The sequence below is a fragment of the Arvicola amphibius genome, chromosome 10 (assembly GCF_903992535.2).
Source record: "Arvicola amphibius chromosome 10, mArvAmp1.2, whole genome shotgun sequence".
In the NCBI taxonomy this organism is placed as follows: Eukaryota; Metazoa; Chordata; class Mammalia; order Rodentia; family Cricetidae; genus Arvicola; species Arvicola amphibius.
Window position 1 is genome coordinate 9,306,316 of NC_052056.1, and position 15,470 is coordinate 9,321,785.

At 37.3% G+C, this 15,470-nt stretch overlaps 3 protein-coding genes across 3 annotated transcripts; 1 reads left to right on the forward strand and 2 right to left on the reverse strand.

Annotated features, from left to right (window-relative positions):
- Positions 1-669: 669 nt before the first annotated feature.
- On the reverse strand, positions 670-1,116 carry LOC119825024 (keratin-associated protein 15-1-like). The gene has a single exon (XM_038345624.1). It carries the CDS (start codon positions 1,114-1,116, stop codon positions 670-672), a length of 447 nt encoding a protein of 148 aa, XP_038201552.1.
- A 2,928-nt stretch (positions 1,117-4,044) lies between these two features.
- LOC119824520 (keratin-associated protein 14-like) lies at positions 4,045-4,551 on the forward strand. Its single transcript, XM_038344699.1, has one exon. It carries the CDS (start codon positions 4,045-4,047, stop codon positions 4,549-4,551), a length of 507 nt encoding a protein of 168 aa, XP_038200627.1.
- Positions 4,552-7,870: 3,319 nt separating this feature from the next.
- Positions 7,871-8,380, reverse strand: LOC119824432 (keratin-associated protein 13-1-like). Its single transcript, XM_038344549.1, has one exon. It carries the CDS (start codon positions 8,378-8,380, stop codon positions 7,871-7,873), a length of 510 nt encoding a protein of 169 aa, XP_038200477.1.
- Between the last annotated feature and the right edge of the window lie 7,090 nt (positions 8,381-15,470).

The following is a 15,470-nucleotide window of genomic DNA, read 5'->3' on the forward strand; positions in this document are numbered from 1 at the left end:
CTCTTAACCTCTTGAAAGAAGAGAATCCATATCATTTTTTTCATCACAGTGTTTGGTGTATAATATGAACTCAGTAATAGTTTTCCATTGAATGCCCCCACTGAAACAAAATGACTGAAGCAATCGCATGGACAAATGGGCCTATGAGGGGATATAAACCTTCCAAAATATGAAAGAAGACATGAGATAAGACACATTTAAGAAATTTTTCCAGTGCTTCTGCTTTTCTATCAAACACAATGTTGGCAAAACAGAAAGAAAAAAAATCTGAAAATAGTTAAAGTATCAGATGCATTGAATAAACATGTCATTTATAAAACAAAAACAAACTAGAATGCCAAGATTCATGCTAGAGATGTAAGTTTATTTAAAATAAACTTGAGTGGAGAAAATGATGAGGTGAGAAATTTAGAAGGATGGATGGTAAAAGAAGTGATCCAAGAATTTACATAATATTTTAATTTACCAAATAATTTAATGCCAGCTCTCTCTTGCAGTAGATTTGTAAGGTCAAAGGTCCAAGTTACTCTTTCCTCAGAAAATTGCTGCTTCCAGGTAGATTATGATGCTGAATTCTAGACGACAAATGCTCATCTATCAATCTTAGACGTTGGAGGAGATGTTGGAATTCCACAAAGTGCAGAAACCATCCCTAGACAATGGGAATGTTCAGAAAGACCCACAAAAGCGAGAGCTAAAGCCTGGCTGGTAATAAGATGACTGAACACTCTTGGTGGAGAAGTAACCTGGGCGGTAGAATCCGGACCCACAGCCCTGAGAGCGAATGCCACAGCTTCCATACCCAAAAGATCCAAAACCGGAATTGCCATATCCAAAAGAGCCATTAAAGCCTCCTTGGCAGGGGCTGGAGAAGTACTGCTTGGGTCGGAAACAGGATGTCTGGAAGTAGCTGGTGCCGGCACATGGTGAGTGGTCTTCAAGTGGCTCTTCGAAGGTTTCCTGCTGTCCGTAGAAAGAGGAGCCCAGCTGGAAGTTCTTTGGAGAATAGACTACATTGCTGCTGGGGTAGAAGGAGCCATAGGTAGAGAATGGCTGCCTCAAGAAACCTCCACAAGACTGTGTGGAGAAGTTCCCAGAGTTGCAAACGTAAGACATGCTGTCAGGAGTTCTGGTTTCAGTTGCGTGGCAGTGATGAATCTGCGTCTGTGAGTGCCAACATCTAACACGGGTCCTTATATACCAGAGAGATGGGTGTAGCAGTCTGTGTTCATCTGAATGAGAATGCCTAATTAGGCCCCAGTAAAAACCGAAACACTTTAACCTTCAAAGGACGTTTTATGAATGCGCACTTCTAAATGAAGGAATTTCATTAGTTTTCAAAGCAATTATTCATGAAACAAAAATGCTATTTCTCAATATCTACAATAAGTCGAACGAAAGCCGGTATTAGTGATGACTTAAGATAGATACTTCAAGATGTGTTCAGAAGGATGGTGCAGCAATAATCCTGCAAGGTTCAACACTCTACCAACGTTTCTATGCTTGAATGCTAGAAAGAGAATTGCGACACTCCAAGCTTAGAAACTCGGTGAAAAATAAACAAAAAAAAGGTAAATCCCCATTTTATATTTCTTTCTCCAAGTGTTGTGAACATTATGAAAGAAACAATACAATACTCATCCTCAGGAGGAAAGAGATTCAAGGTCAGTGTCTTTTATATCATTCTTTTTCAACTTACGTTTGTGCACATAATTCTAGAAGGCTGAGAAGACCGAAGTATGCTTGAGTGCTTAGAACACTGTATTTTAAAATGTTTGTCAGAATCAGAATCCCTTTGTTGTCTTCTTCTCTTCTCTTCTCTTATTTTCTTCTACCGCCTTTTCTGTTCTTTCCTTCTGGGTGACACGTTCAGGGCCTCATGTAAGCTCGGTGGAATATGCTGTCAACCCTTTCATTTTTCATAAAAGTTAGAATCCAGTGTCCCCCACCTTCGCTGCTTCATGACAGAAGGCATCAATAAGCTTAACAAACTTGCTGATCAAATACCCTCATCGTCTTAAACGTCATCTCCCCTCTTGGTGGCACTGCTGTCACTGGCAGCAAAGTAGCCAGCCCTAAACATTATTTTATGGCCATACAAGTTTTCCTTTCAGATGATGGGGCTTTTATTGCAAAACTGTTTTTAAAAATTAAGAAAGTGGAGAGTATCTGTCGCATGCAGGTGTTAGAGAAGGATTAAGAATCTGAGGAATTCACGGTTATACAAAAGACCCTTGTATACTGAAATGTGAACAGGAAAGGGTATCAAAAGTTATGACAATGTGGATTGGAGAAGAAATAACTTTGGGATTGCTAATGTTGTGTATCTATCAATTAGATTATATATCCCTCCTAGAAAACTGAGCATTGGGAGTTTTCTATACGTTTCCATTAGGTGCAGCATAATTAACAGCAGAGATGGTACATTGGTACAGGAGTAATAAATAACCTTGCGAAAATGGAAAAACTTTGTATATCATTCAGCCTCAATATAAATTATATTATATATTGAGAATGAGCCAAGACTAATTTTATGAAGAATTATAATTACTTGGTCTATTTTTAAGGACAAATCCAAAATGAGCTGCTTTTGTAGGTAAAGAAACTTCTATCCTGAGAGTTCTGGGAATATTAGATGAGGTTGCTATAACTAGAATTCCAATTTGATTTAAAAAAAATAACTGGAGACAGTTGTGAAAATCTCTTCCAAAGTCTAGATTTTATGAGTCTGTACATTGTAAGCTAACAAAATAAAGAAGAAACAGAGGAAGAAGAAGGAGAAGGAGGAGGAGAAGAGAACAAAGGAAAGCAAATGATGCTCTTTTATCCAAATAAACTCACTATTGTTCAGAACTTAAAGGAAATGTTCTACAGTATGAAACAAATCAAACAGCACCTACAGCACACCAGTACAGCCCTCTACGCTTCCTCCTCCTCCCCCTCCAAGCATCAGTCTTCATTAGACTCCCGCACTGAGGTGGAACACAAGCCATGGAAATCAAGGAAATATGACCCTCACACTGGACAGTTTGCAATACTTGTCAGAAGCACCTGAGAACAATTTAAGTCAAAGTGATATATGTTGTCTTCAGAGTGAAGGGAGCATCTTCTGGCTATGGTTCCTTTGGCCTGACACCTCAAGGCAGTTGCTTTATAAGCTTTCTTGAGAATGAGCACCTTTAGCAGGTTATGGGGACTGTTTTCAGGGGGAATTGATGACCATGATTAGAGATAGAAATATATTGAACATTCAAGCTTTGTTTCTTTTAATACACTTTATCCTCTTAGGTGAATAACCTTTAGCATTCAAACTAGCCCAGCTACAGCTCACAGCACAATTAACCGCTCCCATCCTACCCCACACCTACCCACCCATACACATACACAGATAAAAGTTAATGCTGGCATTTAATATATGGAATCTATTCATAGGCAGATGCATGAGAAATAGGGATCTCCCTATATTTCAGTAAAGCCGTTCAAACTGAGGTTTGATTTTTAAAAAAGTCCTCATACGTCTTGCACATCCGCATGTGGATGACTCTATTCATCACATAAGCTTGCCATTTTGCAGCAGCAATCAGTGTGTGTTTTTGTTTCAAGGAAATGACTATGAGTGGATGAGGGAACAACCTTGCTAGCCAGATGGCAACAATTTTGGACAGATTGTGCAACGGTATCAATTATTTTTAATTAAGCTAGCTTCCCTCAGCCACGACAGTCTACCTCTAAAGCAGATTTCTGAGTGATGTACAGGGTGACCTTTGGCTGATGGAAGATGAATGACAGCTTTGAAGATTGAGCACTATTACCTGAATTCCAGGGCCACAGACATCACTGCTCTGTCCAGTTGTGAAACCACACGAAAAGTAAGTATGCATGACTGTGATGGCATTTTCAATTCAATTAAAGCCACAGGTAACTTGCGTTCATGCGCCATGGGGATGACACACGCAAGGACGGGGTATATAAATGCCTGTGTGTCCGAGCAGGAACATTCAAACTCTGAACACGCTTCTCTTCAAAGACTTCTCTCCTTTCAGCATGTCCTGCCAAAGCTGCTCTGGAAACTTCTCCTCCCAGTCCTTTGGGGGCCACCTGCAATACCCAGTCTCTTCCTGTGGCTCCTCCTACCCCAACAATGTCTTCTACACCACTGACCTCCAAACTCCCATCACCCACCAGCTGGGCTCCTCTCTCCACAGTGGGTGTCAGGAATCCTTCTGTGAGCCCAGGAGCTGCCGGCCATCCTTTGTAACTTCCAGTCCCTGCCAGAGGCCTTGCTGCCACCAGAGGATTCCAGTGTCCTACAGACCCTGCCACTCAACTTTCTCAGGATCTCTGGGCTTTGGTTCCAGGGGCTTCCAGTCTTTCGGTTGTGGCTACCCAACCCTGGGCTTTGGATCCCGTGGTTTCCAGTCAGTGGGATGTGGTGGTCACACATTCTCATCCCAAAATTGTGGGTCCAGCTTTTATCGCCCAACCTGCTTCTCTACTAGAAGCTGCCAGTCCGTTTCTTACCAGCCCAGCTGTGGCAATGGCTTCTTCTGACTTCACACTGGGGAAACTAGAAATGTAAAAGGTACCTTCCACCTACTGTGTTAAGAGCTACACTGTCTTTTGATCTTCTGTGTATGCTAGGAATTTGACTTCTACCCACTCTCATGAATCCCTGTAATCAAAACAAGTATTTCACTCGAGAAAGATGCTAACAGGTTTTCTTATAAATATATAGACATGTAAAATTCAAATGTAGTTCTTTCCTCGCGTATCTCTTAGTAATTTCTAAGACTGCAAATGCCTTAACTTTTATGAAGAAGAAAGATGTAATTTTAAATAAAAATATGCATTGGACAGCTGTGTATCTTGTGAATACCATTATTACTTTCGTCTTCTTGTTGTCAAAACTACATCAAAATAACTCCTTAAGCCTTTCTATATCTTGCACTTACTATTATAATTTTAAAAAGGAAAATCACCCTATTGTATTTGTAGAATAATTTTTCAATTTTTGTTTTCTCCATCTGTTAAAACTTTCACACAGAAAAATGAAGAAAACATATCATTAGGATGGAAGACCGACTTTCTGCTATGTAGGGAATTATAAATCTGTATTTTGTGCAAAATATTTAATTTGGAAGGAATATTAGGTAGACTGTGCCATATAGTACTAGAAGAGATTATCTAAAAAAATTCTAAAATATAAGCAAAATTTCAGGTAAATAAGACGTTGCATGATCATGAGTTAGGTGAAAAATAGGGTGCAGTCACCCCACTTTGACTGTCAGAAAAAATTCTGAATGAAATCTCTAACACACAGAATAATCCCATACAAGTATAATAAACATTGTTCATATATTAGTTATGTATTTTGGGATGTCCCAGTCTGACTTTGTGTTTCTGGGATTTGATGAAAAATCTTTTAAAAAAAAACTATTAAAACCCATGAAAATGGCATAGAAGTGGGAAATCGTATTTGAATAATGGACTGTGTGCAAAGACCTCCTAACTTAATTCCAGGAATCACTATGAAAGGTGGAGATGATTCAGCCCCCAGGCTCACCAGATGCTGGTTTTATTCTGGTTTTGCCTCAGCATCCAGTATTGTTTGCTAATTGTCTCACAGTTTTCCATTTACAGATAATCAGCAGTAACTTCATCATCAGCATGCATAATGGCTGGTCTGGTGAGCCAGGAGTTTATTTTTGCTATGTGTCCATCTAGTGGGGTTCAAGACTGATGTAAAATTAACTATTTTTTGGTAGACTTAGGATTCAAGAAGTCTTCATTATAAAAACATTCTTCTAAAAAAAAGACCACTTTTCATTAAAAGATGGCATGCATAAAGATCATGGTGAGAGAAATTATTGTTATTATAATATACAGGACAGTATGCTCATTTAAAAAGAGGACCTACATAAAGTTGGGTCTTTCTTGTTCCTTTCCAGGGTTTATTATGAGCAGGTGCACACCCAGCAAGACAGAGTAATACCCATTACCAACCAGTAGGTGGAGGTAGTGGGGAAAGTTAGGTGTACTTGAAGTGCAGACATGAATTTATACTGTATCTGAACACGTATGCTCACCTTCCTAGACCTGGATGGAGAGGGGAGGACCTTGGACTTCCCACAGGGCAGGGAACCTTGACTTCTCTTTGGCGTGGAGAGGAAGGGAGAGTGGGGAGGGAGAAGAAAATGGAAGGAGGGAAGGAGGTGGAAATTTTTGATTAAAAAATAAATAAATAAAGAGTAATCTAAACCCTCTAGCTATGGTAGTGTGAGTATGCCTCATGTCCTTAAATACACAACTACTTATTTTATTATTTGGAAAAGTATCTAGAACTTGAAACTTTGAGAAGTGATTCTTTTCAAAAACAATCAGTTAAAAATGTATCTTTAATGTAAAGAGAGTTATATTTATATTACCAGAAGGTTTCTTGCATAATAATTGGATGACATCCCCCTGACAGTAGGTGCCATCATTGGAAAGTTTAACATGTAATTTTATTGAAGACTCATAGTGTATGTGTCAACCGGATTAGAATAATGGGCCTGGAGAATGCTGCAGGGCTTAAGAGAAAGTGCTACTCCTTCACATTCTAGAACAGTTCCCACATCTGGAGACTCATAATTGCCTGTACATCCAGGCCATCAGACCCCTCCGAATGTGTGGTGCCTGCCCTCACGGGCACATAGCTATATGCAGAGCCTATATCTATCTATCTATCTATCTATCTATCTATCTATCTATCTATCTACACACACACACGCACACACACACACATATGTATGTGTGAGTAGGTGTGTTATAAATATTTATTTGTAATTATATAAATGTCTTTATATTTAATTATACATATAATTTAAAATAAAATAAATGTTTTAAAAGAAAGAATAGCAATTAAATAAAAGGTCAATTTAAGCAGAATGTGCCAAACCTGCATAAGCCCAAGTCAGAAAAAAATTAAGGCATGGGGAAGATGTGTAGACACAGTTTTTACCCCAGTCATGCAATGATTGCCAGTTGTTAGCTTTATGAACACAGAAAGGTCAGATTATTTACTTATTTTTTTAAAGAGTGTAACCCCTGGTCAGTTGATCATACTTCAGTGGTAAGATCAAAGATTTGGGGAGCACAATTTGCTCTTGGATATTTATTAAGGATATAAGGTGGATGGGTAGGAAAGAAGGTTGGATTTTGGGACAGTTGGGGAATGAATATGATCAAATAAAACTTTGGAGGAAACAGTCTGAAGGAACTAATTAACAGATGGTGGTTGCTCAGTTTGGGGAGACAAAAGGTTTTGTTTATGAATAAACTTTGTGACGACTTTACATTTGTTTTAAAACATTTCCCCTAACATAAAATTAGTATTTTATGCTTATATTTAAACAAATAAACAAAAAAACTAATAAAAGATGCAAGCCCATGAAGAAATGCTTTTCCCTGTTGGACTGACCCTGGGTAGACAACTTTGAAAGTCAATCCAAACGTCCTTGAACATAAGGAATACAAGTAAATATAGAAATGGATGTTCACAAACAAAATTAAGGAAGCAGTCTGACATGTCATGAGCTCCTTCAAAGAATCCAAATCTATGAGCAAACTAAAAATAAAGGATACAATACATTGAGGTGTCAGTTTGCACAGGTTTATTAGATTGAAATTTTAATTTTCAATAGCTCTTGGATGAAAACCAAAGAGAACATACATAATTTTTCCAAAGTGAGGAGAGAAAGGAAAAATTTTAATTTATTCACAAATTACAGAATCTCCCAGAAATTGAAAATCTCAGAAATAACATACAGAGCAAGAATGGGTAGGTAAGAAAGCAATGACTGCAGAGCATAGATAGATTGTTTGAAGATACTCAACAGTAGACTCCATGGAGGATATTACCACAGGTTGGTTTATAACAAGGGTGGCAGGTACTAGCAGGCAGGTGATCTGGACAGTAGAATCTGAACCCATAACTCTGGAAAGGGATGCCAGAGACTCTGCAATACAGCGATTCAAGTCTACTGGGTCCACAACCCACTATGTAGCACCTACTAGATCCACAATCCAGGGAATGAAAACTGGGCCCAAAGTTCAGAGACCCAGCATATGTCCCCTGGCAGGGAGTGCAGGGTGTGGAGCTCCTCGGGTAGTAGCAGGCTGTCTGGCAGGGACTCAACACCACATAGGATCTCTGGCAGCTCCTGGGCTCAATGCAGATCTCCTGACAGCCACTGTGTAAAGAGGATTCCTGCTGGCAGGTGCTGGGAGAACAGCTGGTGGTGCTGTAGACCAGGTTGGAAGAGGCACAGGAGGAACCAGAAGAGGGCACACATCGCCGCGGGGAGGTAGAGAAGTTTCCAGAGCAGCAGTCACAGGTCATGTTGAGAGGAGATGTAAACTCAGCTGGATGTACCTGAGAGAACCCTGAGTTTGAATGTAATCTGTGCAGAGCTGGGTTTATATATTCTCAGCAACAGGTGTGGTACTCAACAGCGTGATGCTTGTCCTGTGTGTTTTGTCCTTTACAAAGTGCAACTCACTAATTTCTCTATAATTATAGAGGCATCTGAATATATTTTCTGCACAGTACATTTATGGCTGTTGTAATTTCACTGGAACAAAGGACATTGAGCTACTCCTATTTCAGAAATGCCCTGATTATTTTACATTCAAAATTATTTCGTCATGTCCAGGAAAATCCCTTTTCCTCTTGACACACTTTTTGTGCATCTTGTCACAGATGCTATGAGGAAAACATTTTTCTTTACAGGGAATGGAATGAAAGTAACCACCTTACATTTTGTTGGTGACTTGGAAACACCGCTTCGGGCTTAATGTGGGACCTATAGAAGATGACCCCTATAGTCACCATCCTTTCTCATGTTTCAAATTATTCTCTGTGATGTAAACAACACAACCCAACAAAACGATAAAAGGAAAAACAGGGTAAAATAGACCCTAGGAAGAGAGAGCGAAAGACTGATTGGATGACTGGAGCTGTGGTAGCCAGGGACAAACTAAGCCTCACAAGTGGGAATTTTGGACCCATTGAATGGAATTCATCTTGTAAATGCCCAAAACATAAGACAAGGAAATAAATTTTAGATCCAGCACACGTGACTTGTTGCTTGATGTATCACTGGTGTGACTGTGGAGATCTCACTTTACACTGGTGGGACCATGGTGATTTCACCCCTGCCACCAAGAGACACAGAAGATTTAGTGGAATGTGAACCTTTCTGCTGTTTTTTACAGTGTTTTGGGCTATGACTGAGCCCAAGAAAGACAAAGGAATCTCAGGAAACTCTGTCTGCCAGCTTTAACACATGGTACCCCAGTGGCCTTAAGCAACAAACTGAGCTTGTATAACTCTTGGGGAAATTGTCTCTTCCTACTAAGCCCTCCTAAGGAAAAATACAGAAGGAGAAATACAGAAATATGAATATATTAAATATTGCTTAAACTATTTTGACTGTAAAATTTATTATTTTATGGATGTCAGAGATTTCAGAGGGATCCTAATCTCTGACATATCTAATATGGCTGACAAAACTATTTTAGTTGGTTTCTTATTTAAAAACTCTGTGAATTTTAATTTGGACACTGGTCACTTGGTATCTAAATAATGTCTGATAAACAAATTTTTAGCCCCTGAAAACTTTCTAAAGAATAAAAATAAAATAATAGATGTTATGTTCATTGTATATCAATAGAAAAGAAAGATATATTCATATGCTAATTTTGACACATAAAGTTTTACTTGTTTTAAATCATTTTAACTTATGTCAATACTATGTTTTATATATATATTTGAGATAGAGAGCACTTTTATCTGTGAGCAGATAATATGATGCTCCCTTAGAAAAATGAAGTGTCTCTAAGAGTGAAATAACATCAGTTTTACAGCAAATTTTCCAATTTTATATGTAATTAATTCTATAAGTTTAAGTTAGATTTTACAAATACACACACATACAAACACATGTATTCCATATGCATAAAATATACGTAGACATAAGCACACATTTAATAAAATGAACTTCCTATGTTACCTTGTTTTATAATAAATCATAAAGTCCTCATTACAACTTTTTGTTTCTATTGTTTGAATAATAATAAAATATATAAGTCATGATTAAGTATATTATCATATCAAATATAATAAAGTGAAGAACTTAAGAAGCAAATTTTTGTGACTATGTTAGTCAGTAGATTTTTAATAAATAATAAGATATTTTTAAAAGTGTATACCATCTATACTTCCAATAAAAGTCTTTAATTACTTTGTCAATAATTTTATTTATCTCTGCCTTTTATATTACTTTTAAAAAATGTTGTGTATATGTGTATTATGTCTTTACAATATTTACATACCTGGTGCAGTTTGAGGCCAGCAGATGGTGCTGAATTCCCTGAAAACAGAGTTACAGATGGTTATGAACCACCATGTGAGTGTTGAGAATTAAATCCAAGTCCTTTCGAAGAGCAGACGGTGTTCTTAGTTATATTTCATGATTACATTTGAGTCTTTGTTTGATTGACTTTAATTTATAATTGTAAATTTTAATAATCCAAACATGTGCATGTAAGCAGAGGACTCAAAGAAACAGCAAATGTCCGTGAGATCTATTAAGAGTAAAACTGGCTGCCTTGGTCAGTGGGAATATCCTGTGTTAAGACTGGCCATCTGCATCCCTCTCCTTTTATTTTCTCTAGGCTCAGTCGTCCTTAGAGTAGTGGATCTTAATCTTCGTAAAGCTGTGACCCTTTAATACAGTTCCTCATGCTGTGGTGACCCCCAACTGTAACATTATTTTGTTGCTTCTTAATAGCTATAATTTTGCTATTGTAACGATTCATAATGTAAATATATGATATGCAGGATTACTGATATGTGACCCCAAAATGTCACAACCTATAGGTTGAGAAACACTGCTCTAGAGAGAGTTTATCTACAATATTCTAAACAAAACATGTGCAAATTATGTCAAGAGTAAAGAATGGAGATTCTTCTGGAAATCATAGAATAAATATTAGTGTAAATCAGTCATGACATTCCTGTCATAGGAACAGCTTATTATATTTGCTATTACAACAATCACAGCAGCCACAAATACACTGTACAGAAACATGCTCAAATTCAATTAAATTAACAGATTACTTCTGAGTTGCACATTTAAAAAGTTGAAAGCACAAAAATATGACAAGAAAATCCTGCTGGGTACTACACCAACTGCCGAGATTATACAGATGCATCTCGCCACTAGGTAACACTAAACTTGGAATCTTCTCAGTTGTATCCAGCTGTGTTCATATCCCTATCGATGTGTCCTACAAAGGCTTTTTTGGAATATTCACTACTCGCTTCATTGTTATCTGCTCTCCTTGGGTTCCTCGTGTGTCTCTTGATAGCCCATTAATTGTCTACAGCACTACCAACTATTCTCTCAGTACCTGTCAACTCAACTCCTCTCTGTGCAATGATTATTGGATGACCTGTAGTGAGCCAAGACGCTTCCCAAAGTCTTATACGCTGTCTACCCCTGTCATATGTACTGCTATTACTATAGAACGTCATGACTTACAGCCCCTGTGAGAAAACTTATGGTGGATTTCTGAGCTTTTGTTAAAGGAGCTGCCATTCCAGATTCTATGGATCTAGAAACTGCCACTCAGTTGGCTGTGAATCTAGTAGTTTCAGATCTCTGAATTATGGAATTCCTGGCTTCCCTTCCACTAGTTGTATGTCCTATGATACCCATCCTATATGACTTTTTGTGCTAACAGTCTTCTTATTACAATCCAACATGAAGAATGGGTTGTATGGCATCAATTACTAGGTCTTTATAGTCTTACAATATTGAAGTCAAAGTCTGTAAACCCTTAACTAGTGCTTCCACAATTATCCCTACTGTGAACAGTTTCTTTTTCATCTTTACTTTCTGTCAGATTCTAAAACGAGATAAGTGAGTAACCAAATTATGCCTTATTTTAGGTACTATGGATGTATGCCTGTGCTATTTTTCTTTAATTCAAGATTAAGTTAAGAAATATCATTGAATAATTTGGCACAATTGGACACCACAATATACTGCTCCTAAGGTTATTAATATTTTGCTCATAGCTTTTGAATTTGCATATTTGAATGACTAATTAATTATAGGTAGGATTGTCTAAGTGGGTTGAAAAATACATACATTGTATTGTGGTATATTTCTTATCCATAGTAGCCAGTTCCTGGAAGACGGTCCTTTGTTTCTGTAGACATTACTCAAAGGCAGTGAGTATTGCTCAGATTTGAGGACATAATTTCTGCTCATCCTGAGAAAATAAGTAATAAGGACACAAACAAGCAATAAAAAATAAGAATGAAATATAGAATTCTCAAGATGTTGCTTAAACACAGGGAAAAATTAATGTATTATGTAAATGTAGATTATCAGCCAAAAAAAAAAAACTAAAAATTTTTAGATAGACAAAGATTGTATGTGAGAAAACCATAGTTAGGGAGATTATGAGAACCTCCTAATACTTCTCCTAGGCTCTGCATTCAGCAGCCTGAGAGAGCAACATTTCCTAGAGACTTTGGTGATATTTTATTACTTAGTCTCAAATAAGAATTTAAGTCAGAGACATGGAAATGATTTTTTTTTTGGACTATGATCTCGGGCAGCAGGTGTTACTATACAAATGAATAAAAAGAAAGAATAAAGTAACATTGTAGAGTCACTTATACAAGGGACAACTGGGGTACAATACTCTAGAGATTTTCAGGCACGTTCTGGAGAGGCTCTTGGAACTTTCTGCTCAGAGATCTGATGATACAAAAGGAAAAACATTTCTTTATCAGCTTCTATCTTTTACTGGTTAAAGTTGTGTAATTTCCTGCATTCCTAAAACTGTGTAATGGAGGAAGAATAGGTGAAACTATTTGTTTTCCTAGTATGACCTTTGAGATACCTAAGTCCAAAGCCAAAAAAGCGTTGTGAAAACTCTAGGAAGACATTCATAATATGTTTGTAAACCTGCAATAATGTGGTCGTCATATCATCTATGGGAATGTTCTACATGAAATAAAATTATATGAGACAAAGTTTTCATGTAGCTTCAAGACACATAAGAGAAAAAAAGATTATTAAGAGTTTCAGACTGAAGAAAAGGAGGACTCAAAAGAGATCTGAAGCTTGCCTGAGTTTGTGCCCCAAAGCCTAGTAAAAATGGAATTCTTGAAGTTATCTCCATTCTTTGTTCTTTCCTGGATTATTGTTTTCTAAATATATTTAATTATTGGTGTAATCAAGTCTTTTGTATTCTTGCCATAATGGAAATTGACTCATATAAATACATGGAGTCAATTGTACCTATCTCATTATCCTCATGGAGAGAATTCACAATAAAATATAAAAGAAGAAATACCAAAAAATAAAGAAAAATATACATAGGTAAAGAGCTTTAGGGAAGTTAAAAATTTATTTCAAAACAATTTTTGTAAACTATCATATTAAAGGATTGATTGGTAGGAAAATGTTTGATAAAATCTTAAGATAAAATTTCAAGAAACCTTGAGTGATACTCTCCAATTTATGATTATTAATGTCAGAGCATTCAGATTTAAATTCAGTGCGATAGACATTTAGGCTGCCTCCATTTCCTGGCTGTCATGAATAGCACACAACTGAAAAGGATAAAACTTACCTCAGTACGAGGATAGAAATAAAGCACATACAGCACATATGATATAAAATACATAGGGCACGTACCCAAGAGTAGTATAGCCGGGTTACATGCTAGGTAGGTCTATTTACCACTGTTCAAGGAACATCTGTAGCGATCTCCACAGTAGTTGTACCAGTTTGCAATCCTAACAACAGTACATAAGTGTTACCTTTCCACAAGAACCATGTCAGCATTATTGACATTTTTTAAAAATCTTAGCAATTCTGAGTCATATAAGCAGAAACTTCAAAGTATTTCCAATTTGAATTTCTCTCATGGCTAAGGATGTTGAAAAGTTTTAAATACTTTGCTTAACCATGAACATTCTCCTGTTGAGACACTCCATTTAGTTCCTTTCTGCATCTTTTATTTCGTTTTTGTTTCCTTGGTACTTTTTGTTCTTCTTCTTCTTTGCATATTTTCAATACTACCCCTCTGTCTAATGTATAGCTAGTAAAGACGTTCACTCTAGTCTGTCTCTTCTTTCAAACAATGGTTCCTTTGAAGGACAGAAGTTTTTTTATTTAGTTTTAGGAGGTTCTATTAGAAAAGCTGTTGGTCGTCATAACTGCACTACTGGTGTGCTATTGAGATTGAGTCCAAAACTGAAACATAGCTCCTACTTTCTCCACTAACATTCAAGAACTCAAGTCTTAGGGTAAAGTCTTCGATTCACTTAGATTCACATAGTAGCAGAAGGGGGAAACTGGGTTAAATTGGTTTGTCAAAGTCTCCTAGAAATCCTTTTATATCTCCTAGGCTTAGTCGCTGCCTTATAGTAGTCCCTGAGGAGCAAGTTCTGCATAAACCTTAGCAGAAAGATCCATATTCAGTTAAATATCTGTAACTTAAGGTGTAAGAAATAGAATCCCAATGCTGAACAGAGGGGAATTCAGGGCTACCTTAAGCAGCTTGTCGGATGTACTGGATTTCAAATTTATTTAATCCTCCAACTACTGGCCATTTACCCTCTTAACCCCCTTCTAATAGTGCAAAACATAACACTTGTGAGCTACCTCAGCTTCTCCCTTACTACCCCAGTCTTTCTCTCTCTACCTACGTTCACTGTTATTCAGCTTTTCTTCTTTTCTTTTTCTTTTCTTTTCCTTTCCTTTCCTTTCCTTTCCTTTCCTTTCCTTTTATCCTCCAACCCCCCCTCTCTTTTTCTCTATGTGTGTTTGTCCCTTTTTACTAGAAGAGGAAAATCAAACGACAGGGTAGTAAGGAGTAAAAAACATGGGATATGTTTGAAAATTTTAGAAATGATCATGGTGGTAATAGGGTTAGTCTTCAATAGGTTCCAGTCAAGCCCAATGTGATGCTACAAATTTGTGAACAAAAAGATAAGTTGCTTTTGCTACACTCCACCTGAAGAAAAAAATGTTCCTCAAAAAAAATCCAGTGACAAAACACACAATAAGTACATCACGAGGAAAAAGAACATGATGAAATGATCTTTAGTGTCCAACAATCACGGCACTTACGACACAGCAGTAGCTGATGGCCTTTTGCTCTAACAATGAAATTACAACAGCCATAAATATACCTTGAGGAAACTATTCATACGTAGCTGCTATTACAGAGAAACTTGCAAGTAGCACATTTTTAAAGGACAGAACACACACAGGAGAGGGAAGATCATGTTGGGTACCACACCTGTTGCTGAGAGTATATAAACCCAGCTCTCCACAGAGTGACATCCAAACTCAGAATCCTCTCAGTCACAACCAGCTGAGCTCATATCTCCTCTCAAT

Coding starts and splice junctions, on each gene's coding strand:
- LOC119825024 (XM_038345624.1), bottom strand. CDS start 1,116: ATGTCTTACGTTTGCAACTCTGGGAACTTCTCCACACAGTCTTGTGGA.
- LOC119824432 (XM_038344549.1), bottom strand. CDS start 8,380: ATGACCTGTGACTGCTGCTCTGGAAACTTCTCTACCTCCCCGCGGCGA.
- LOC119824520 (XM_038344699.1), top strand. CDS start 4,045: ATGTCCTGCCAAAGCTGCTCTGGAAACTTCTCCTCCCAGTCCTTTGGG.